Raw genomic sequence first — 26,466 nt, forward strand, 5'->3', positions numbered from 1 at the left:
TGACGTGTCTGTGCACCAATAGGATGCCGGGGATGATTCCCACGCTGGCACAATTGGCTTAGAATAAAGACCACTGCGTCCGAGAAGTTGCAGCGATGATTGGGTGTAGGATTGTGCATTGAAAATAACCAGGCGCTGCATGTTTGATAGCAGCCAGCTGAGACTGAGGGGCGTGCGATGCAGCAGGATGGTGGTTTCCTGCAGTGTTTGTGTGCCGGATTAGCCGCTACTTAGCTCCGTGTGTGTGTGTTGTAGAAGCAGGGCGCACCGAGCCTCCAGCCAGCCGCGCCAGGTGGATGCGCCTGCAGTGATCCAGGTAGTCCCTATGGATCGCGTCCATGGATGTCTTCAAACCCGCTTTGGACAGTAGTAGTCCTAAGGCGTGCGTTTCTTCAACGGAAGAAGCAGAGGAAGATGTCTTTCGCTGGCCCACACCGGCAAATGGCATCAGCGCCGCGCCGGATACGGGACCAGCCGCGCCGGGCTTCTGGACGGCCGTGTTCGACTATGAAGCGACTGCGGACGACGAGCTCAGCCTTCGGAAGGGGGATCTGGTGGAAGTCCTGTCCAAGGACTCCCTGGTGTCAGGAGATGAGGGATGGTGGACCGGTATGATAGCAGACCGGGTAGGCATCTTCCCGTCTAATTATGTCAGCAAAGGCACCGGCATTCCGGAGGAAATACGGGCCACTTCAGAACAGCAGTACCCCGTGCCTCCTTTGCACCGTGAGTATCCCACTGTGCTTCATACTTCTGCTAATGAAATCAATGTGCTATCACTCAAAAGGAGCACAAGGCTGCAGTCTTTTCTCCTATCTTTTGTCAGAGGGGGAAAACCACGTAGAGTGCTGTGTCATGGTAGGCGCAGTGCATTCTGTTGGCCTAGAAACAGGCTGCCCCAAGCATCCTTACAGCTTCAGGACCACTATTCATCACACGGCCTTTCAAACAAACAGTGATGCACCCCACCTCAGTTCTCAAATTACAACGCACAAAGTGTGCAGGATACAAGGCAGGAAGCCTGTCACAGAACTGGAATCCTGTAGATATTCTTAGATGAAATTTGAACGATGTTATGAGCTTCAGAAAGGATTTTTTTTAAGTTTCCAGGTGCAAGAGAGAAAGAAATGTAAAATTCTTCTCTTAGGGAAAAATAAAAGTAACTTCTGGAGGGAAATGTAGGGCCAAGGCCTCAGAAAGATGCACTGAGCATAATTACAAGTAGCTATGTGTACTAAACTGTGAAGCCCTAAATGAAAATACTCTTCCTTCTTATTGGCCTTTAAGCAATAAAGATGCTCCAAACACAGGTACAAAGCCACTGTTTTTTGACTGACAACTACAAATCTGCATGTGAGCATATGCAGGTGTTTTAAGGTAATAAAACACAAACTATCACATGCTATTTGGGCAGACCAAACCACCTCAGCTGTCTTTGTTAGCAGCTGTCTCAGTCTTGTTGGCTTTTATGTCTTCATACTGAGGCAGCTGGCCTACTTTCACACACCTGAAATATTCATCAAGGTCAGTCTGCATACTGTTAGGAGTCTACAACATGAGCACATACAGCCTCAAACACTGAGTCTGTTCACATCAGCACATAAATCTTCTTTTCTATATAACCTGCATTTATTCCTTCTCCAGACATTCTAGCCAGATTTTAGGACAGATGCTTATCCTTGTGTAACAGCAAGAGGGATAGTTTCTGAATTTGGGGCAGCAGGGTGGCTTAGAGCTCTAAGAAGGCCTCCTTCAACTCAATGACCTGTTTTTATGATCCTTGCTAGCAAGCATGTACCTTGTTGAAAAGCAAAATGGGGAAATCCTAAAGGCTGCAGACAGGTTGACCCTGACTTCTAATGTCACTGGATGGCTGTAAGTACAAATACACTTAGCTGATGTTTATGTTTGTCTCATATGTGTCTTCTTTGTTTCTCAGTTCTTGAGATTGATTTCTCAGAGCTCACCTTGGAAGAAATTATCGGGGTTGGTGGTTTTGGAAAAGTCTACCGTGCAATGTGGCGGGGTGCAGAGGTGGCGGTGAAGGCAGCACGACGGGACCCCGATGAAGATTTGGAGCAGACAATGGAGAGCGTTCGCCAGGAGGCCAAGCTCTTTGCCATGCTCAACCATCCCAACATTATGGGTTTGCTGGGAGTGTGTCTGCAGGAGCCTAACCTGTGCCTGATAATGGAGTATGCCCGAGGAGGCCCTCTCAACCGGGCTCTAGCTGGGAAACGCATCCCTCCATGTACTCTGGTTGACTGGGCTGTGCAGATTGCCCGAGGCATGCACTACCTCCACTGCCAGGCTATCGTCCCCATTATTCACCGGGATCTCAAGTCCAGCAACAGTAAGAGTCACCTCACTTTGCTTTTTATTACCAAGTTTAAGAACCAATGCTGAAAAATGGTGAAAAAGGCCAATTTTCATATTGTTTGTCTGATCTGAAAAACAGGTTTCCTGAAGAGAAAATGTTATAAAAATAAAAAAAAAGAGTATCTGGCTTTGTTCTTAGAGACATGGCTTACTATTTTATTTTGAAATATATTCAATTAATTGAACAACTGTCTGTGCCTTTGATGTCTTTCATGCATAAGTTATAGCATTCAAAGCAATAAAGGTCTTTGATCCATCATATGTCTTGCCATATGTGTGGGGAAAATGTGAAATATGCTGAAATGGACTTTTATTTAAGTCGACAACATTGGTTTTCAGTATTTACATACAATAAGGAATGTAATTGCCAAACAAAATACAGGCCAAGAAGGTTATTATCTACACCCAGCAATGCCACGATTGCAAAGACTGACATGACTTTGTCGCTGATACTAATCACTGGTGCTTAACACCTCCAAACAGCCCTCACCCAAAGATATATCATATTACAGTCTTTCTGGGACAATAATAGCTCTGCTGATGCACTATTCAAGTACCACATGAAATGAATTTTGAAAGTAATGCTCATTCTGTGACCTGCACTGCTTGCATTCACTTCAGGAATGAGAGTAGAGAGGAAAAGGAGTTTTCGTGTGTGTTTATGGAGCAGTTGTAATCTTGCATTTTACTCAACTGGATCCCCTAAATCCCAAGCCTATTAGTGAGGATTTGCCCAATGCTCTGTCCCAGACTGCCTATTGGAGGCTCTGACAATACATAGCCCAAGCCTCTTCCCTGCCATTGGCTTGTTCTGCAGTGATCAGCTCAGACGCCGCACTTCAATAGGGTGCTTTAAAGCGTTAAAGTCAGTCTAACTGGTTACCATCCTGGGAAATTAGGGGAAACCCCATGTCCTCATCACGGTACAGGAGCGCTGCAGGACGCAGCAGTTGTCATTTAGCTATTTCAGAGTTATGCCAGTGATTGTTTTTTCCCCCCTCCTTTGTTTCTTGTGACTCAAAATTTAGTTTACCTAGCGAAGACATACATAACATGAAAGAATATCTATCTGTTTTTCTTTAGAGACTGCAAAATCCTTCCAGAAAGTTAAGATACTGACTAAAATGTAAATAAAACAATTTCAAGCCCTATATTTAAGTTTAAACTACTACAAAAACAACACATGAAGTCATTGACCTTGATACTAGGACTGCTACAGGACTGAATTTAAACACCAGAACAACATCTCACAGATTCTACATTTTTTATTAGTAGTAAAGGGGGGGGGGGGCATCAGTCTGCAAAAGACAGAATGGTCATATAGTTTGAAAGTGAAAGAATAATATTTATTTTGTAAAAAAAAAAAAAGATTCAGGGGAGTTCATTATCTATAGAACATGGAGGACTTCAGAATTTGAAGAACTCTCTAGATGCACAGGAGAACTCTGAAAAATAATTGATTAGCAGCAGTCTTCTGGCTCCCAGGTAAAAATTCTGTAATTAATTCACTGCTGACTCATATCACTGTTGGCATGAATTGTAAAAACCTTGCCGATTCCTTAATCTGATTCTTTAATTCTTAATTTGATTCTTAACAATCAAACTGTGCGCCTTTCAGTGCTGTGGTTTCTGAGTGAATGCCTAAAGGCCTATACTATAATGCTCAGTTATATTTTGTATAAATTCTACACTGTTTCTACACAAACAGCTGCTCTGGACCTGCGCTCATTTAAGATGTACTGAGCTGAATGGAAAATTGTCCTTTTGTCTAACAAATCAAAATTTGAGCTTGCTATCAGAAACCTACAGTCATTTAAAAATAAAGTACACCCTCTGGCATTTCCAAGCTTTCACATATCGGGACAAAACAAAAATATCTGGTCTTTAGCAGGTCTTAAAATGAAGTAAATATAACTTCAGATGCACATCATATATGTCAACATATTACATTATTTATTTAACAAAAACTAAGCCAAAAATGCAGATGCAGTGTGTTTAAACTAAGTATGCTCCATGAGTCAAAAGCTTGTAGAAACACCTTCAGTAATATTAGCATAAAGTAATCACTTTCCATTTGACTTTATCATTATCTCACATTTTTGGGGAGAAATTGTGGTCTACTCGTTTTTTTAGAACAATGCTTCAGTTTATTGAGGTTTGCAAACCTTCATTTATGCACAGCACTCTGGTGGTCCTAGCACAGCATTTTAGTCCAGTTGAGGTCTTTTTCAGCCATTCTGTTGTAAATTTGCTCCTGTGCTTGTCAGGTTACATGACCCACTTTCAGCCAAGCTTCAGCCTCACATTTGACTCTCAAATACTTCGGTAAACAGAGGTGTTCATGACCGACTCAATGACTTCAAGGTGCTCAGGTCCTGTGGCAGGAAAAAACAACCTGTCACAGTGCTCTGCAGTTGGTATGAGGTGCTTGTGCCAATGCTGTGCCTGTTTTTTCCCAAACTGGCGCCATAAATGATGGCCAAAGATCTCCACTTTGGTCTCGTTTGTCCAAAGGACATTATTCCATTGCAGCACAGCTTACTGTAGCTATAATACAATGCTAATGATAGCCACGTTCTTTTTAGAGACAAGAGCTTTCTGCAGGAAAAACTTAAAGCCAAACTTCATTCATTCTTTTTCTGTTTGCCTTACCATGAACTTTACAAGCTTGGTTAGCATGTTAAATGCTAGAGTCTGACACTGGATTCTCTGAGCATGGCACTGTCTGACCTTGGGCTGAATTTCCTGGGACATTAATTCCTGGGAACACTGGCAAATCTCTTGAATGTTTTTCAGTTGTGACTCTTTCTCACTGCAGAACGATGAATCTCAAATTGTTTGCAAATGGTCTTATTAGCCTTCACAGACTAATGGGCAGCAACAATTGCTTCTTTAAGGTCATTCCCAGTATCTCTCCTCCTTGGAATTGCATTGACATATACTTGAATGCTGCCAAAACTTCTGCTTTTATAGGGGAGATCACACATGCTAATGATCAATTAATCAAGTCGTGTATTTGATTAGCATAACTACTTACTTACTTACTGGATACTTACTGGAAGCAGTAAGGGTGTACTGAGTTTTTCACAATCTGCATTTTGGCTTAGTAAAGCTGCTAAGAACCAAATATTGTCCTTTTGAAAAACCACTATGTAACATTCAAAAATAATAAGCGGTAAATAAATATGTGTAACTGTAGAAGTTAATGTGGGTGTACTTTCTTTATGCAATGACTGTATGCTGCCATCAAGATGACATCTCCAGGCGAGGCCTTTGCTTATTTCAGGAAGACAATGCAAAAACATATTCTGCACATTTTGGGAGATCATGGCTCCAGGTGCAAGGCTAACTGGTTTACAGCCCACACCTGTGCATCACTGAAAAGAAAAGGGACACCTTATTAAACAAAAAATACAACAAAGGGGCTCCTAAGCTGTTGAAATAATTAAAAAATGCTTTCTGGTTCATATGCAAACTTTCTTCAGGATTAAGTATGATACAATTCTCAATACAGTAAAGATGCTCATCATCAACATTATTTCTATTAGATTCAGAGTGAACACTTACTTAAAATAAAGACAGTTATTCTCAGTTTCAACATTAGATATGTTGTCTGTAGAACTTTTTTATGCATAGTAAATTAAATAGAAATTAGGGCACATTTAGGTACATGTATCTGAGTTTAGTTTAGGAAATTCCCCAATGAAATATTCCCCATTTTATTCTATAAAGTAGGTCTCTTTAACATCCAAAGAAATTAATTATAGTGATTAGAGAAGTGAGACACTGCCTAGTCACACGCTGCTGTGGTAATGAAGGGTTTGAAGGCAGCATCATGCATCTAATCCCCCAAAAAGGCAGAAAAGTTAAGATTTCTTTTTGTAAAACAGGAACTGATCTATGTGGAAGTCTAATTTTCAGTTATACTTGCAGTGTTGGCCAGATAACTGTCTGGTTTAGAGCTGCATAACTCTGTTTACAAAGAAAGTTGGGAGTTCCTTGAACTATTGCACATTCTTGTTCTCCAGAGACTTAGTGTTTTTGGCCATCCTCAAGCTTCTCTTCTAGCGTGAAGTGTACTTGGTATGACTGTTTTTACAAAACATGGTCAAAACTTGACCCATATTTTAAAAAACAGTTTTATTAATCCACCACATCCTATTTTAATTGTATATTCCATCGTTTGCTGACCTGAAACTCTAAATTTTACAACCAGCTTAACTGCAACTCTTGCTTTAATGACACATAGCTTTGCTTTTCATTCTATCCCACTCGGCAATATGCCATTTTTATATCTGTTCAGTTTCCACTGCCTCTCTGGCCTCTCTGGCCTCTCCTTCATAGCCATTTGGTAGATGCTCTTATCTAAAGCACTGCACATTACAGTGAGAGGAGCATTTTTGGCCTCAAGGGGAATCAGCTGAGTTTGTTTCATGTTGTAGTTCCCTATCAGGAGTTACTTTAACCATGTGTTTGGTTTCAGTTTCTTCGAAAACTGCCCATCTAGCATTAGAGCCACATGAGCACCAGATGAAGGGGGTTCTTGATGTGCACCACAGCCTGCAGACACACCCTCCACTGGGCACGGCCACAGCAGATGGTCTGGCAGTGCAGAGCTGAATGGGGGAGAAGCAGCATGTGGTTAGGAGGAGTCCTGTTTGGCTTGTGCATGTTGGGATTGGGTTCTTTTTTAATGCCTAATGGTGAAAATGGGTGTGTCGCAGCAGGGTATAGTTTAAGCATATTATCAGTGTTTATTTGAGGTTTGTGCTGTTAAAATACACAATGAGAGGATTGTCACTGATCAAGGGTGGTGGTTTTCATCTCTGCTTTACTGGAGTAGCTCACCATTTCTTGGTTTCTCTGTTTGTTCTCTCCTTTTCTCTTCTCCACTTTTATCCTTCCAATCCTTTCATCATGGCCTCCCACCAACCGCACCCTGTTTTGTTCAATCATTACATGTCCAATTTTTTGCGTTTCCACATGCATTGTGTTTTATCACGGTACTCCTGCTGCTGCCTTCCCCAACATTTAAACATTTCTGATGGCGATTACTGAAACCTTTTATTTTTACGTCAATCCTCCCACCAATCTGCACGTATACCTCCCCTTCCCACATCCTCCAACCTCTTCCCCATCATGCAATGAAAAATTCCCTCATCACTTCCCCCTCCTACATTGCCACCCTGTCCAGTCCTTATCCTTGAGAGGGTTGAGATGGAAGATCTCAGCAACAAGACTCTGAAGATCACAGACTTTGGACTGGCTCGAGAGTGGCACCGCACAACCAAGATGAGCGCTGCCGGCACCTACGCCTGGATGGCTCCTGAAGTCATCCGCTCATCTACATTCTCCAAGGGTAGCGACGTTTGGAGGTGGGCAGGGGAGGGTGTTTTTGCAGGGGAAAAAAAACAAAAGCATCATGTTGTGGAACTGGTCTGAAACGGTTAAAACACCACGCACTAGAAAAAAGTTCAGCCCGGGCAGCAGTTGCCATAGTGACAAAGCACAGACTGACACATGGGAACAAGAACATTATGTTGAGTTTTATGAGAAGGGTACACAAATGCAGTGCATGTAACCGTAGCTTTATGCACTGTGATATTTTATGCAAGCTGACATACCAACGGATAATCATGAAGCAAAAAAGATCAATATTTTAAATATTTTTGTAATCACATATCCGATTTACAGAAATGTGTACAGAGAAACACCTGCAACCTTCACACCCATAACCGCTAAGATATACTGCACATACTTAGCTCATGTGTTTTCATTTCCATATTTAATGTGAGAGCAGAGATCTCATACATTCATTTCAGTGTTATTTGTTATGCTAAAAGTTGAAAAGGCCTGTCATCTAGTTGATTGATTTACTTTGCAGTCATGTTTTAAGCAAGACTGTCAAGCATGTGGTGGTTTTAGCTTCTAATATATGATCATTTGTCTCCAGTGGTGTATCACTGGGTGTCTGGATCATTGTTCATACTAAATTAGCAATCTGAAGATGTGAGTGGAAGCTCTGATCAACTGGAAGGAGTATTTGTCTGGAAATAATCAGAAGAATATTTAATAAAATACATAACAATGCCCTGTTTATTTGGAGGATTTAGATATCATGATTTCGCCTTATATCCTCATTTCCATCTCCATGCTTTTATCCTTAAACTGTGCTCGAGTAACTGTGCATGATTTACAGGTCAAAGTAATTTAAATTTACCTTTTGTGCTGTCCTTTGGTGAATCCTCTCAGTTCATGCATCTGAAATAGGCCTTTTTAGCTTCCTTCACAAACCCTTTAAACCAGCTTTCTTCTGATTGGCTGCCCTTCATTAACAGAAGGGTTACACAGTGGGTGGGTGGGTAGTCTGTGCTGTCAGACAGAGCTGTACTCCTGAAGTGACAGTAAAGAGGATATCCCCACTCTGAGATATCATACAGAGCCAAGAGCAGTCTGAAGCCAAGTCACACCAACTCAAGCATCAGTGTATGTAAATGAGATGACAATTGTTCCACTTTGAATGTCTAATTTAGGCATGTCATTTCAGTGTGGGAAGCATATTGGTGGTGGGTTTAGCACAGTCAGCTTTGAGCCTGCTGGTCACCTGGGGCGTTTCTGTGTTGATTTTGCTTGATCTCCTTATGGATGCACGCGTTTTCTCTGGGTGTTCTAGCTTCCTCCCACACAAACATGTCAGGATAAAAAGTTATTTTTAAATTATGTGTAGGGGTGAAGTGTCTGTCTGTCTGTGTTAGACCTGTGATGTACTGTCCAGGCTGTCTCCCACCTCTCACCTAATGAAAACTGGGATAGACTCAACCCTTCTGTCACCCTGGTTGGAAAACCAGTTAAAGGAATGAATGAATAAATACACTTTAAAAACAGTTAATTTTCAAAGTTCCCTGACGTTATTGGATTAATAACTTGTTTGCGTTATCACATATAGTGTGAGAATTGTGGGAGCCAAGACCAAGAAGTATGCATTATAAAAGTAACTCTTTTCTCAAGAGTGCTGACAAGAAAGGGGAATTATTTCTTCTTCCTAATCAATGTTCCACCCTGATGTAGCATAAACACAGATCGAATACAGTAATTCCTAAGAACAGTGGTTTGTTTTGACCTGTTTAATTGCTATATAGGTGAATAAACTGTGTAGACAGTCAGGTCATAGCTTGTGTCATTACTTCCAAGTCCTTCTGATTTAAATCTGTAAAGACTAACCTGTCATACACTGATCTTCACGCATTCCTGATTTATTTGATTTCTTGGTTATTTAGCTCCAGCATTAGTCACATGGATCTGTGAGCTTCTTTTCTGTCCTGTTGACATTTTCTCATTTTGACCTTTTTATATCTCACCTTGGTATTTACATGAGTGGTGCACAAATGCAGTGCCACACTAATCTTTTTTGACATTTATTCAAATAACATGGAGTTTGGTGAACACTCACAGTCTCTTTCAGCAAGCATCGTACTTAACATTCATATATTCATACACACTTTTAGCTTTAGAGGCACACTGACAGATATTGTGCAAGTACTTCTGCATGTACATCAAGCTCCTTTCTCCTGAGAGCACAGAAGCTGATGATGTTTTTTTTTGTTGTTGTTGTTGTTGTTGTTTTTTCAGTTATATATCCAAATTGAATTCATGAATCTTTTAGTTTCGGGGTTTTTTTTCAGCAACTGTTTTTTATGTTTTCCTTTTTTAAAAAATCTAAAAGTTATGGTGTGCTGTTGTGGGAGCTGCTGACTGGAGAAGTCCCATTTCGTGGTATCGATGGTCTGGCAGTAGCTTATGGAGTGGCGATGAACAAAATGGCCTTGCCAATCCCGTCTACCTGTCCTGAGCCCTTTGCACGTCTTATGGAGGGTAAGAAAAGAACATAATTCAATGTTCATGTGAAGTGTTGCCCTTCAGCTTAGATGGAAGGAATCACATATTTGAGATTCAGAAGCAAATATGTTAACCAGATGGTAGTTTGTTTTCCCAAACATACCACAGATTTTCTTTCTTTTTTTTTTTTTTTCTTTTTTTTTTATCAAAAATGAGATGGTTAACTACAAGATTCCTTTGTGTTCAGATCCTGTGAACCATAACTTACAAGCATCAAACTTGCACAGAATATTTTATTACTTTCTGGAAACAGTTAAAGAGCGAATTTGCTTGGATTGTGTTTCATCTGGTGCCACAGACTGCTGGAGCCCAGACCCTCACTCTCGGCCACAGTTCACAGCTATCCTAGACCAGCTGACGGCCATTGAGGAGTCAGGCTTTTTTGAAATGCCAGCAGAATCCTTCCACTCTCTCCAAGATGACTGGAAACTGGAGATCCAGGACATGTTTGATCAGCTGAGGACCAAGGAAAAGGTAAAGATAAGAGGTCTTTGATGCAGGTAGTTTGGAAAATTGCTGGTCATTTGAGGGGGGAAAAAAGTGCATTTGTAAGGTCAGACACTGATGTTGGGTGAGAGGGCCTGGCTCACAGTCTCCCCTCTAATTCATCCAAAAGTGTTCTGTCAGGTTGAGGTCAGGGCCATCTCCAAACTGTTGCCACAAAGTTGGAAGCATGAAATTGTCCAAAATGTTTTGTTATGCTGATGCATTAAGAGTTATTTTCACTGGCACTAAGGGGCCGAGCCAAACTCCTGAAAAACAACCCCATTTTTGGGATGTCCTGAGCTTTTCTTTTTCCCATTCACTGTAAATACAGCTTTGTTTTTACTGTACGTTTTAGTGTTGTTGTTTTTTTAAATTCACCTCTTGTATTTGGATTTCCCAGGAGCTGAGATCGTGGGAGGAGGAGCTGACCCGAGCGGCACTGCAGCAGAAGTATCAGGAGGAGGCGTTGAGGAGGCGGGAGCAGGAACTAGCTGAACGTGAGATCCATATCCTGGAGCGAGAGCTCAATATCATCATTCACCAGCTCTACCAGGAAAAGCCTCACGTGGAGAGCAGGCAGGGCAAGTTCCGCCGCAACCGCCTTAAACTTAAGGATGGAAACAGGATCAGCTTGCCTTCAGGTAATGCAAACAAAATATGGTACTTAAAGAAAAATCATAGTTGCACTATACAATATTTCACCCTTGGTTGATTATAGCAAGCTGAAATGAATTTATAGACTCCGCCTGTATGTTTTGTCCATTGTTTATGCAAATAGTTGTAATTATTACCAATTATATTTTTGTTTGTTCATAAAAACTCATTCCCATCAGCATGACAAGCACAGTGTCACATGATCAATAAAGAAAATCATACTGACAAGATCTTTAACAAATGTGTGGTTTTTGCTGCTTTTATTGCTCTTAGTTGGAATTTTTCTCATAAAAAGCTTTTTATATGGCCTTGTGATGACACTGAGACATTGCTTCGAGCTGTCTTCAACTTTGTCACTTGAGTCAACATAGCTGGGGTGTGGCGTCACACTCAGATGACAGATAATAGCAATAGTTTCCTCATGGGTAATCACAGACTATGTATAAAAGATAGGTGTCACTTCCAAGCCCTACAAGTGAAGGCAGTATGTCCCAGTAAGTCCCTTTCTTCATATTAACAGAAATTCTTACATTTTTCCCTGAAATGGAGTAAGTTGCAGGAACTTCTCTCACTGAACTGAACATAAAAACATGCTGCAAATAATTAAAAGAAAATGGGTTGGGGTATACCTACCTTTACTTGACATATATTATCTTGAAAACAAAAGCAGTTCTGACAGATTTGTATAAAAAAATAATAAATGACAGGGACTTTGTTCACTTTCTTGTATGTTTTTAATTTCACCAAACAGCAGGACATCAATCCTTTTCACTTCTTTACTTGTCTTTTCATTGCTCATACCGAGGCTCATACCAAGGCTACTGACGTGTGGCTGGCTCTGAGCTCTCTGAGCTCTGGATAGCTTGAAATTTAGCCACTTTTCCTTTGTTAGTGTCTCTGAAATGTTTATGCTCAGCTGGCTGGCGGTGATTTAGGTTTGTTGGTATGAATATTTTCATGGTGGTCCCCCTACAACAGGGATGTGAAATGCATTTTATATTGTGGGCCACATACTACTGACTGTGATCATTAGTGGGATGGACCAGTGAAACTACTTGATTGCAGTATGGATGGCAAATTGGGGGGGAGGGTGTATTTATTAATAGAAAATCTGTAAAACTGTAAATCTGTGTACGCCTTCATAATTTCAAATGCCATCCAGTGTGCCGGATTGGAGTCTTTGATAGGTCAATTCTGCCCCTGGGCTTCATCATCATCATTATCATCTTTATTTAAAAAATAACCACAGCTGACGCAAAGTGCTGTACATTGGAACTAAATAACAAAATTACAATAAGTATAATAAAAGCCAAATAAAAGAAAAATATTTAATTAGTTAGTTAATAACTAATTTCATTACAAGAGAAACTAAATCTCACTGAGGTCAAAGGCCAAAGAATAAAAATAGGTTTTAAAACATGTTTTAAAAGTGGACTCATATTTAACAACCTGCTCTACAGCCCTATTTTAACGAACTGTGTCTTCTTCACTCACAATCAAGAACTCACTAATGGTCATAGCCACACGCTAACATGTTGTTAGAGAGTGAATGTGCATGTGCATGAAACAGACTGGCTTGTAATCAGACAATCGGGACCTCTAAAAATCACTCAAATCAGTGAATGTGTAAAATGTGTGATGTCCATCTTTTATACAGTATCTGTGCATAATGCTGTACAACTCGTGATGATGATTTTAATAACATACACACTCAATTATCAGTCCAGACACTGTAGAAATAAAGATTAATCAAAATTGTTCTCCATTACTGCTGCCAGCTATTCATGTAATATAATTCATATTACTTTTTTTGTCTTGGATTTGCATTTACTAAGGTACCGCATACACAATTAGAAAAACTAATGCAAGTCTGATTAAATATTTTAGATTTTCAGCACAAAATCACTGTGCAGGCATCTCCTTCCCATGATCGACGGAGGAGTTTGCTTAGCAGCGGTTCCAGCCCTCCCACTAGTCCACCGATGTTGCCTCGCCTGAGAGCCATCCAGCGTAAGCATAATACAGTTTTTTATTATTAAATTCCATAACTTAACTTTCCATCAAACTTGTTATTGGCTCGTGTAGTTTCCTTTTTTTATTTGTTACTATTCTTTAAAGCCCATTTTGCATTTTCCTTCTAAAGATTTAGCAATATGTTATTTTGCAGTCACGCCGGGGGAAGGTTGTACAGGTTGGGGTCGCAACACTTGTTTTCAACCTGATGAGGAAGAAAGTGAGAGGAAGGGGTCAAGAAAGAAGGGCAGAACACGTGGATGTGGCCCCTACAGGGAGCATAGCGCTGATGCAAGGTGAGAAGACTGTAGTTTTGCTGAGGTTTTGTGGAGTAAGGCTTATACTTTTTTGTTGCATTCCAATATTGGAATTGCTTCCAAAGTTAAAAGGCATGATTTGGAATACAAAACCCTTTCTTGCTCACAGTGTGAAGCCTCCCCATGAGGGCAGCCGACAACGGTCCTGCAGTGCCCCAAACCTCCGCAGATCCCCTAGACACAGCCCAGCAGTGCCTGGAGTGCCAAGCCTTGTGGAGATGGGTGAGCAGGAAGAGCGTAGTAGATCTGTTTTTGTCTGACATATGCACACTCCACATTATATTAGAGGGAACAGCTGTAGCTTAAAGGTGGCAGGCTGGCTGGAAGTGAGCTATTTCACTCCCACACGGTTCTTAGTGGTTGGCCTGGCAGACTCACAGATGTGCATGTTTGCAGCTGTATGAAGATTATGCACTTTCAGCAAACTGAATTTAGAAAGATGGAATTGAAATACTAATAGACTTCAGGTTTCCACTATTAAACATACACTATTGTTTCTGTCAATATATCAAGAAAGAAACTAGTTTTATGTTTATGTTGTTTAACCGATTAAATAAGTTTTATAGTTCAAACATGGTACTTTTTTTTTCCAGAAAATGAAGACTGCTGCTTCACTACTGAACCAGGAGCAGCTCCTGGTCAGTCCTACCTCTGCATTCCCTTCCATAAGGAGACCCACACTGCTGCTGCCGCTGCTGCTGATGGTGATGGAGATGAATACTGCCTCAGCAGTCAGGTGCCAGGAACACCACCATGCAGGAAGAGCCCAGGTGGAAGCAGACGCTCTGAACTGGTTTTGCTGGGCTGCGGGGCTCTGCTTGCAGCCGTCGGGCTGGGCTACAACTTGCTAACGTTGGCCCAACCGGAAGAGCATATCAAACCACGCTGGGAGGGCTTTTTCCACAGAACGGGGAGCCAGAGGCGAAGCACAAGCCCCCCGACGCGCAGACTATTCCGGCGGGAAAGCCCGCTCAAACCGTCGGCACCTTCACTACCAAATCGAGGCTTACCCTCCTCATACACACTGCTGTCTTTATCATCAGTGTCTGACTGCAACTCCACTCGCTCGCTGTTGCGCTCTGACAGCGAGGAGCTGTTGGTCTGCCGCCCTGCCTCACCGCCCACACAGCCTCCTCTTCCCTCTCATGTCTCACAGCATCAGGCCATCCAAACTCCAATCAACCCACTGGTCAACACACACCTTGAGAGCTTCAAGAGCAACCCACGCCAGTCGCTCACACCCACACATGTTCCCTGCACCACAAGTTCCTCACGCAGCCTCCGTCGAACACCATCAGACGGAGCCATCAAGAAGAGCTGCCCACCTAATAATCTGGAGCCATTACCGGAAAAAACAACATTAGAAAACGCAGGTAAAGTGTTGACTGTGTTGCCATGTTGTGATTGTGAGTATGAATGGTCTGTGCAGGTTCTCAGTCATCTAGGTCTTAGTAGTCTAAGGAGCTTGAAAAGAAAAGCGACTGGACTTCTTTAAGATTCTTGAAGATGTTTCTCCTCTCGTCTGAGAAACTTCTTCAGTTCTGAAGCATGAATGGTTGTCGGTCTCTTTATGTTAACCCTGTGTCAGACTGGCGACCTATCCAGGGTGTAACCCACCTTTCGCCCTATGGTAACTGGGTTAAGTTCCAAGCCTCCCCCAAGTCTGAACTACATAGATAAAAGAAAATGGATGGATGATGTTTTGTGGACTAATTGGATTTGTTTTTCTGGTTCCCATGATGTCTAACATAAATGTAAGGAAGACAGAAGCCTGGGAATCAGGATTAACAGTGTTAATTAAGCATCAACACCAGCATGTTGCTATTGTTATGTTGTGATCACTGCATTAGCCATTACCTGAAAAAAAAAACGTAAATTCTGTGTGGAAAAGACAACATTTAAACAATCATATTTATTTTAATTAAATGTTTTCTGAGTAGGTAAAACCAAAGACAAATGTGGATGTGGCTTACAAATCTGCAAAGAGATGCTAGATTGCAGCTATATACTGCCTGCATTCTGAAAAATGTGTGGCTGCTAAAAGATTTTCTGTTGCAAAGTCTAAAAACCTGCGCCATTGCTCTATTACCTCAGTAAAAACTTTTCCTGTGATTAAGTGAATTCACAGTCGGACCTCATAATGTCTTGTTCAAGCTAAGTTAATGAGTGAGTCACAGCATTTCTGCTATGTCCATCATTTATATCCAGTCTGTAGGTAAAGCATCCTTAACCGGATGATGTTGTTTAGAATCATTTCCCAATAGCTGATATTTAATAATAATATCCAAATTTTTTGCCAACCAATTAGCCAACTTTTATTCTGCTACAACAGGTGGCTTCAGAATTTTAAAAGAAGACTGTTCAGAGGTCCCTCGGCTGCCCAATCCAAATGTTGTCTTCCCACCAACACCCCGCCGTCGCTGTCCTCCTGAACGCCCCAAAACCTTGGACTTTGTGGCACGACCTCGGCCTTCACCACGAGCGCGCTCCGATGTGTTTTGGGCAGAAGCGAGGCCCAGGGGAAACGGACAGACCCTAGGTAACGGCGACTCCCCTGCCCACACCTCAAGCACAGAGACTCCACCCACCGTAGAGTTCGGGAGAGACTCAACAGTGCTACCCACACCCATGGAGGCCCCAACACCGTACTCCCCACGCCGGAATGAAAATTTGTTGGATCAGCTGGATGAGGGACAGCATCGGGATGGAACAATCCCGCTCTGCAGACCGGAGACGAGTCTTCCTAAAGACTCACCTTACCGCTACAAACCAGGATTCTGGTCATAACCCAGCCTGACCCTCACTGGTCCAACACAACATGGAGACTCTACCTGCTGTTAGCTTTTGGATGACCACAAATCTGGGTCAGTTAGCAATCTGGAACTTATTCACCTTTCTCCATCTACACAGTGGTCGTAAATGCTAGGAAGATATTTACTGTGAAAACACTCCCTTTCTGGCATTTGTTGCAGTAAATCTTTAAATCTTGCATCCAAAACTGCTCAAACAAAAAAATAAAAGAATTTGAAAATATAATCTGACCCAAGCCTGCTCGATTGTTCATTAAAGGAAAAAGATTTCATGTGTCATTTATTTTTTTTCTTTCAGACTAAAGTCATTAATGGCTTTCACCTACATAAAGCTTTGCATACTTGTGTTGATTTTAAGATTGAGTTAAAGATTGTGCATTTAATAAAGTGCACTTTTGAAAAGCATCATGAATGTAAAGCATCAGGTTTTCCCACTGTCAAAAACCTCTGGCTCTGCTTGTCTGTAAAAGCATTGTGTTATGTGAAATCCTCTGTACATGTATATCACCCACTCCTGTTCTCATGGCAGATGGATTCCTGTTTTGTACTGACCACCTGTTGTCACCAGTCACTTCCACTATCCCAGTGATGGGGGATGTTCTAGTATAATATGTGCACTTCTTTGTATTAGCAACCTACAGTCTAGAAACGGTCTCCGTTAACTAATGTCTGACGTCGTCTCGAGCTCTGTATGGTGACCATAAAGAAGAATGTCAGTACCGCTTGGGTTCAAAATAGAGACCATTCCCTCTCCTGTCTACTATTTGGTGTAACCCTGCAAGAGCAGCCAGAAGAGAAACATTTCTCCAAACTAAAAAGGGAACTTTGTGTTTGTAACTATGTAAATTGTCTGCCTCATAAATTGTTGATTAGGAAGATGATGTAATAAGGGATACAAAGTGGCTTTTAGGTTATGTGAGCCTCAGTGATGAAAGACTTCACTTTCAATCAGGCCCTGGTGGCATGTGGAAGTTTAGCCTCGGTTATTTTTATATTTGCGTTTATTTCATTGCATTTATTAATTAATTTATCTGATGATTTATTTTTATATAATTTGTTTTATTTGCCTTCTGACACTTATTAATGATTTCCATAAATGTTTTTAGGGTTTTCAGTATCTGTGCAAATAAACACTCGGTCTGTTCTGATGTTGCACTATTCAACAGATTTCATGACCACAGCTACATATCAAAATTAATTTGATGACAATTTTTAGTCATTTTATTAAATGAAAAATAACAAGGTAGCAGCTTTGAAATAAATAGGTGCTTAATGCATTTAAACTGGGATTTTCCTCACAGATTCTACTTGTTTTCATTTCCTGGACAGGGCAGTTTATAACAAAATAAAAGATATTTAGGGAATGATTTACTGTGCTTCTGCCAGAAGATAATCCTGTTAATTAACTGTAAATCCACCACATTAAAATAGAGCAACACTTATGTGGAAAAAAATGAACAGAAATATTCTCTGACTTCAGTCTCAATGCCTGATTCTCTCATTTTATTTCCAAATGTTAAGTGGCCTCTTATATTTCAGCTCTCTTTATTCTAAGTGTGACCCGATGTACTTGTGTATGTGAATGCTTTTTCAGAATGTGCTCATGCTCAATGTAGAAACACGGTATTTCAACTATGGGCAGTAGTTGAAACAAACTTAAGGTGTCATGTCTGAAACGTTACCACGAATAAGCTGAACTGTTGCTCATGCTGGGAACAATACTGTTAATGACTGATTTGTATTGCACTGGAACACACTTGAGTAAAATCATAGTAAACTATTTAACTGGATCAGTATTTCTTTGTTAAGGCTCTACATTTGTTTATGTGACTATGGGCCATGATGATGATAACACAAGCGTGTATTCACTAGGCCAGTCAGTAGGGTTTGAGTAGCTCAAGAGTAAATTGTGTTGCTTATCCCAGTGAACTATTTTGCATGTAAAAAATATGTAGATTTTATGTGAAATGTTCAATATATACCCAAAACATACCAAACCAACAACAGAGCAGCACATACACGCTGATGCTACTTATGATGACACACCCAATGTGCTGTAATACTCTCTGCAGCTTCCTTTGTGCATGCCTCACAATGTTCATCCAGTTTCTTAATCACTTTTCCCTCTAGGGCAGGAATGGGTGATTAATTTTCCCAAGGGGCCACATGAGAAACTGGGACTGTTGTGGAGGGCTGCGCCGATAAGATAAAAATAATACTGAGTAGGATTGAGTTCAGCTTATTGGTGTTGCCCTCTACAACTGTCCCAGTTTCTCATTTGGCCCATTGGGGAAATTAATTGCCCACCTCTGATATAGGTTCTTGGTAGGGCTGGAGCTTTTTACGGGATATGCAGGATACACCCTGAACAGATCATCAGTTAATCACAGGGCAAATAGAGAGATAGACGGTTTTTTGTTTGTTGCAAGCACACCTACAGACAATTTAGAATCACCATTTAAGCTTTCATGCATATGTTCAGATTGCAGATGAAAACCAATGCACTCTGATAATCCCCAACCATGTGGCCACTGGCGCTTTTGTCCCACAAACCTGGCAGCCCAAGCTTTTGGGTCTCCTCAGCTTCGTGTCAGCTTAAACTAATTATTTTCTACCAGTAACTTTAGTGTTCTAAAAATCTAAGAAAATAGTGGGAACTATTAAAAAAGATATACTATAAACCATAATTCTTCTCAGATGCAAGCAACAGACAAAGTTAAGTACAAGCCGCTGAAAAATTACTGAGCAGCAGTTTGTTTTATGTATATTAGCATTAGCATTAAATTACAACTTAAGAAAAATGTAACTTAATATCCAATAATGTTCAAAACATGATTCTGCAATCCACTAAGGGTCTAAATTGACCAAAAATATCTATAAAACCTCAATTTAAAACTTTGAAAAAGAAGAAAGAAAATTGAGTTTTCAACTCTTTGTTACCCATCTGCTAGCAAGTGACCAATTAGCCACCAACTTGAAATGTATTTAAAGAATCTTTGTATGTGGAGTGTTGGACTGAATATTTCTCCTAAGCGATTATGCAAACATTTTCAGTACAGTTTCTGTAGTTTTGCAAACCCTTTTTTTAAAACAGGAAAGCTATCATTGTCCCTTGTTGCAGCTAATGCTACAGGATGGGCTATTGCTGCTATCCCTTTGCCAAACATATATTAAAATGGTTTGATTCACATGTAACTAATGTTGATACAGGCACAAGACAGAAATCCAGCATCTAAGATCAGATAGAATAAGTTGGTAGCTAGCAAGCACATGAATTTTATTTTCCATAAAAGAGAGTAAATGTTAGTTTTATACTTTATTGTATTGTTAAAACAATCTGTGTGAATGATAATACTCTTAATATATAAAGATTTAAAAGCTGGGGCTAAGAAATAAGCCATATCAACTAAAATGGTGGAAATGAAAAGCGTTGATTAACTCTTAAATAACTGCCAGTGTCAGGATTTCTGCATCCTGATACCATCCCTCTAGAAAATTAACATTATGCTTTACAATGTCAACTACCAAGACAAAAACGTCAACTCTTTCCACCCAGCATTGTTTCATTTATTGATTTACAAGTGTGCTTTCATCATGTTTTCTCTATTCATTTAGTTAAGCTCATTAGGAAAATAAAAAAGGAAAACTAAAGAGAAATCCAATGCTGCAGCACCACAAAAAATAATGCAATCAATAGACACACATTACAACCATACCTTTACAGTAAACACAGTATTTGAAGATACAGTAAATGCTGTGAGTGAAGTGCTTCATTTTGGCATTAATAAACACAAAAAGCTCACCTCTTCAGGATATCTTCTTGTGATTTTATAAAGTAGCCTATTTACATTTTGTGATATGTCTCATACCGCAGTTAGCAACCATGTGCTCTTGATGTCCTTGCCCAAGCATTTTGAGTTTTAAACCTACTTACGACTAGCACCTTTACTTCAGGTATAATTGGGAGTATAAAAAAGTGAGTTTTGTAGTGCTTTCAAAATCAAAGTATGGTGACAGAAGTGTAGGTGGTTGTTACTCATTTACTCCAAGGCATTTAAAAGACATCTTGTGCGAGGGCAGGTGCTAATTTACAGTTATACTCGCCTGCAGACATGCTGGATTCACCTTTATTGCTCCTGTCTCCATCACAAGTTATGGCCTGTATGTGCGATGTTTGGACTGGCAGTGCATCAGATTGGAATGGGTAAAACATACTCAGGATAAATTCATACTAGATATGATTGGAGGTTCGAAACACAATACCTTGTACAATTAAAAAAAATAAATAAATAAACATTTCAAGCACACAACAGTGAAATTCAATCACGTAACTGGCAACCAGATGCTGTGCAAGGCAAAAGCGAGCAAACATCATTTTACACCAAAACCTCCAAGCCGTGGTGTTTAAGGTCTGGGTGGCACACAGTAGGGCTGAAATTTATGACGAGAGAGAAGTCATCGGACAGCGAATGCTTATGTGGCCTCTTTCTTCTCCCTTTGGGCATTTCTCCGAATCTTCATCTCTGTCAGCTGAATATAGCGGATGACATTGGTGTCTGGAAAACAAAGGCAGGAAAAGGCTGAATTATTTCCTGCTCAGACAGGAAACTGTACATCAATATGGTCGTAAATCTTCCATTTAAACACAACTCTGTAGTACATGGAATTAAAGTAAAGCAGCTAGAAGTCATTTATACCACAGCTTTTTGGAAGTGCAAAAACAAAACAAGCTCCATATGAAGATCTTGTGTATCTGCAGTGTTTTTTTTGTAAATGATCATACTAGCTTAGTACATAAATAAACAAACATACACATAACAAATAGATATTAACCACGTGAAGGAGGCTGTTTGCAGACTCCTCTTCATCTACAGTTTCCCCACCTGCCATTCAAGCAACAAATAACACTCTAAAGTTGTCATATTACCTAACTTGCCTAGTTTTCCTGTGTTATTTTCTGTAGCTCTGATTAATGTTGGGTGACATGAATGAAGCACCGACATTGAAAAGGCCAAGGTTGTGCTAGAAAATCTGATTCACTGTGCGTATCTTAGGCACCAGATTTCTGCCCAATTATTTAAATAACATCTAGGGACAGAATCACAAATAGGCCAAAAGCCCACAGTGATAATTTTACTCTCCAGATACAAAAGAAAAATCTTGTAAATTTCATATTATTAATCAAATACCTGGTTCACCCTGTCAGCTTTTAGATGTGAAACATCTTCAGGAACTCAATAGAAGTCCAGCTACCTCTGTTTCAAGCACTCTGTACTATGTTAAACATGTCACTCAGTGGTTTCACTGTCATATCTGCAATGCACTTGATATTTTTGCATGAAGTCAGTTTAGTGCCAGTCAACAGCCCGCTATTCCATTTCTATACCACAACGGTCACCTGTTTTATTTTTATTTATTTATTGAAGTCCACAAATATCTCTGCAGTGCACCTGTTCATGTTCCTGTGAAACACTTTTACATGATACACAAGTTACTGTCAGCTACACCCTTGTTCACAGGGGTCACCACAGCAGGTAGCTCCGCATGTTTTTTGTTTTTGTTCTTTTTTACACCAGATGCCCTTCCTGATACAACCCCAAAGGGATTTATGTCCTCCAGGGATCTTTTGTTTTTTGGGCAAATGTATAAACCACTACACTAATGAGCCACTATAACACTAATGCCGTCTTTTTACCTTGTCCCAGAACTCAGTTTCTTTAAATGCTCAGAGCAACTAATTTAGATATCTTCTATTTGGTCCAGACTGAAATACTGAATCTCACCCACATTTTGAATTGCAATGAAGCATAATGAAGGATGACTCCTACTTGTTTTTATTTTATTTTCTCTACTAGTCATCTCATCACCCTTAAATGTTTTTCACAGTCAGCAAGCTGCATAAATAATGTATCGTGTATTTCAGATATTATTCCGGGGTGTAATGTTCCTTACCATGAACCAGCAATCCTTACCTGAAGGTTCCTGCTTGTGTGACTCCTTCAGGTAGTACAGGGCTTTCTGGAAGTCTCCTAGGTGGTAATAGGCCACTCCAGATCGGTACAAAGCTTTGAAGTTTTTTCCTTCCTTGTTAAGCACTTTCAGGCAATATTCCTTTACTCGTTCATAGTTCACCAGCTCCATTTGCAAAAGGCAAGCTAGAAAGAGATTAAAAGAGGGGAGAGAGGGTGAAACTCCTGATCACACTGCAAGACCCAATGTTAGACTTGTATTATTTTACTGAAGTACTAATATGTCCCGTCAGGGACTAAAACACAGCTGATTCTTTGGTTAAATTTTAAACATATAGCAAATATTATAAGTTTGCCAAGGGGTGAATAAATATACCATTTAAGCAAAGTGATAATTAAAAAGAAAGTGAGGCGGATTGTGGGGTAAGCCTGAGAATGACTCATACTGGCAGTGAATCATTCATGAGCTCTGGAGTATTCCCAGAATTTCCCTCTGCTGAAAAGACAGCTGATAAGTGGAATCTGTGTCCATCTGTGGGAAATGTATGCGAGAAACGTCTCTTACCGGCCAGGCTGTTGTAACACTCCAGCTCTGCGTTCTCCATTGCCCCCTTCTGCTCATCCGTCAGCGTGGTGGACTTGCTGATGGTCGGCAGCAGGGAGGAGGGTGACTTGGAGCTTGTGTCCGGATCCCCCAGAACCCTGCACAGCCCTTTAATCTCGAGCAGAGCCCGGTGATACTTGCCGATTGCCTCTCGGTACTTCTTATCCTTGTAGCACTGGGTGCCTTGGCTCTTAAAGTCCAGCGCCCGTCTCACGACGTCCGCTGGTTCGTTGTAGGATGGTTGTTTCAGCATCGACCCACCATGATGCTTCTGCTGCTGGAGCTGCTGCTGATATCTGGCATCTTTGGTCCGGCTGCTGCTGCTGTTAGGGGGATGAGCGCACTGCTGGAGCCGTGGGGATCCGCAGGCGTTGTCAGTGTGGCTGCCTTTGCCACTATCCACCCTGCCGTCGTGCGCAGCCTGGATCACACTCATCTTCGACGTTATTTCTATTATAGCTGCCCTGCCCGGCTGTAAATTAGCTGGGAAATTGAGGCTTTTCACTGCATCCTCTCGGCTGTATCGCGCCTTCGCCTCACCAGTGTCGCAACTACGTCTGTGTGCGCACCCCTACGCGATGCGCGCTCCTCTGTTGTAGCCTGCTCTCGTATGTTTCTCTTCAAACGCGCCGATTGGTCGATACACAGAGAACCAGTGGTCCCATGGGGGTCCCACACCAGGAAGAAGAGGTTTAATATCATTATCAATTTATCTGAAGATAATTTTATTATCAGTTCGTTTGCAACCTGTGAGAAATGAGAGAGAAGTTACAGTCCTGTATTTGAATTAACATTTTTTTAAAAAGAAGAAGTTATTCTATTTCCCCTTCAGACGCCAGTGGTAATTTGTGGCCCAATCGGGGATTTCTTGTGTTGTATTTCTAAATAAGCCAAATGACCGTGTAATAAATTGCCGTATTTCATCCTTCCTAAGCCATCTCACCCCAGAGGAAAAACTTGATCGGAGTGAATATAATTTGACTTCTTCTTTTCATGTCTTTTTTGGTGTCACGCTTGTCTTAAAGTGGAGGAATGTAGTCATCTCTACTCAGATGAATCAGATAAAGCTCATCCAGCTCATTTTATCTCTACAGAGCAGCTTTGCCAGAGCAGCTACTCTTGACAGACTACAGACTCCTAATTACAGACTATGATGTCATTCGGATGGATTTTTTTCAGGATGATAGTGTGATTAGTCTCTGTTATGAAGACGGAGGGGCATGTGTAGGAGCATTTTCGGGCATTCGGTTTCATTTTGACTGGCCATTTTCTCGGCAGCACTGAGCGTGTGTCATGTTGTTTGTTCACCGTGTCTCTCCTGTGACTGTCACTGGGGCAATGAAGTCAGCTGTCTGTCTGGGTGTGTCTCTGGAATTTCAGCGTTGAACAAATGCTGCTGATCAGAAATAAAGACCATGTAACCCATGAAATCGTTATCACGCGCCTGGGATCTACAGCATGCTGCTGTCAACAAGTGCGAACACGTGTAAAAATGTCTCTGCAGTTCTTAGCCTTACTATAAGAGTTTGTATGCACTGAAAGTGAGGGTAGAATTTTACCAAATTAAGAATGACCACATCATTTATGACATTGTGTGTGTGTGTGTGTGTGCGTGTGTGTGTGTGTGTGTGTGTGTGCGTGCGTGCGTGTGTGTGTGTGTTTTAAGTCAATACTAAATACTAAAAGAGATCAGTTAGATCTACACTCCGAAAATATGCAACATTATTGCATGTTTGTAATAACTCAAAGATTTTAAATATATATATATATATATATATATATATATATATCGTGTTATATTTTAAGTGTAATATGATTGGTGCTTAATAGTAACATAAATATGATAAAAATGGCTTGTTACCTGACAATTTTTTTCTTTTAAAAACTAGTTGACAATCTTACCAAACTAACTAAACATATTACCTTATTATGATACCTCCAGAAGTCTGTGCACAGGTCCACAATGGAGTATAACTGGGGGTATAAGGAAAGGGAATTAGGCCTAAAAAGAAAAATGACAGGCATCAAAAAACATTTCAATACATCTACTGGCAAAATGTTGCCCTCTGGTGGCGAAAGCTTTAGTTAAAATTAGCATGGGGTAATTACAAAACGTACATTTACAATAAGATATTCCACCAAGCATAATTTTAATTTAAAAAAAAATCTTATAATAAGTTTTTGTATGAACTTTTTTATAAAGTCTATACAATGGGAACCTAATGGAAAATACAGTCTGCCCATCACACTCCCATTACACTCCACTTCATGCATGCACTTTTTAAATACATGATGAATAAACATTCATTATTCTGCATTATTTCTGAACACTCAGGTGAAATACATCTCTTAACCCTCTGAAGTCTGCATAAACACAAAATCTGGGAGTGGATGGTGCAATCATCTGCATACTGTATACAGCTTATTTCACTCTAGATAGCAATGACTGGTGGTGGGGATGATCATATTTATATTATTATTATTTATATTGATTGATTGATTGATTGATTGATTGAAATTCTTATTGAGAGAAAAGCTACAGGAAATGTCAGTAAACATGCTCACATCCCATGGATTACTGAGTACGGACAAAAACGTGTGAGACTGGGCAGTGTTTCTGACTGATCTGGTGATGACCAGCAAAAGAGTTCCACTGAGACTCTGCTGCCTCCAGTCCTGCTCATGCTTTACACTTAAGAATTTCAGTACACCTCTGGGCTGTGCCAATTACAGAATGTATTAGTGATGGGCTGGAGGAGGACTACTGAGCACCACTGGATATTTTTTGATGAGTGGTCTGGGAGGAGTTCTGCTTGTGAATAATAAGACTAGAGGTGGAGATAGGCTTCAGAAGGAAGAGGAATACCAAATGAACTGTGTCTATCCTGGGACAGGAAATACCTAGGTGTCTATATCCACAAGCTAAACTATTTTCCAAAAAAGCTGAGATCCTTAGAGCTGGTCACACCCACAGACTGAATAAACTATTGATAAAGGCTAGCTCTGTGACTGGCTGTAAATTGGAGACCAGTAAAGCTGTGGTGAAGAGAAGGTCACTGAATAAATTGTAAATAAATTATTGAAAAGGCATCTCTTCTGACAGACTGATTCAGCTCTGCTGCCACAAAAACAGAGAAAGTCTTTCATACCACATGCCATCACCCTCTTTAACATTATATATCTGTCATATCTGTCATATCATTATTATTAGTATTATTAGTATTGTTATTCGTATTACTATCATTATTATTATTAGTAGTAGTAGTAGTAGTAACAGAAGTATTTCAGCTGCTGTAGCAAAAGCATTTCTCATCTTAATCACATTCTCAGCCGAAAAG

At 40.6% G+C, this 26,466-nt stretch overlaps 2 protein-coding genes across 2 annotated transcripts; one reads left to right on the forward strand and one right to left on the reverse strand.

The window, feature by feature from the left end:
- The first annotated feature begins 111 nt into the window (after positions 1–111).
- Positions 112–18,335, forward strand: map3k9 (mitogen-activated protein kinase kinase kinase 9). Its single transcript, XM_006798582.2, has 11 exons — positions 112–726; positions 1,940–2,353; positions 7,574–7,754; positions 10,103–10,251; positions 10,574–10,749; positions 11,162–11,402; positions 13,303–13,425; positions 13,583–13,724; positions 13,855–13,967; positions 14,339–15,118; positions 16,078–18,335. The coding sequence occupies exons 1-11, from the start codon at positions 339–341 to the stop codon at positions 16,530–16,532; spliced, it is 3,162 nt and encodes a 1,053-aa protein (XP_006798645.2). The 5' UTR covers positions 112–338; the 3' UTR covers positions 16,533–18,335.
- Positions 18,336–19,902: 1,567 nt separating this feature from the next.
- Positions 19,903–23,725, reverse strand: ttc9 (tetratricopeptide repeat domain 9). Its single transcript, XM_006798583.2, has 3 exons — positions 23,090–23,725; positions 22,528–22,710; positions 19,903–21,111 (listed from the first exon to the last, which is right to left on the reverse strand). Exons 1-3 carry the CDS (start codon positions 23,562–23,564, stop codon positions 21,029–21,031), a joined length of 741 nt encoding a protein of 246 aa, XP_006798646.1. The 5' UTR covers positions 23,565–23,725; the 3' UTR covers positions 19,903–21,028.
- Between the last annotated feature and the right edge of the window lie 2,741 nt (positions 23,726–26,466).

This window comes from Neolamprologus brichardi, chromosome 19, assembly GCF_056152115.1.
Source record: "Neolamprologus brichardi isolate AB-2024 chromosome 19, ASM5615211v1, whole genome shotgun sequence".
Lineage (NCBI taxonomy): Eukaryota > Metazoa > Chordata > Actinopteri > Cichliformes > Cichlidae > Neolamprologus > Neolamprologus brichardi.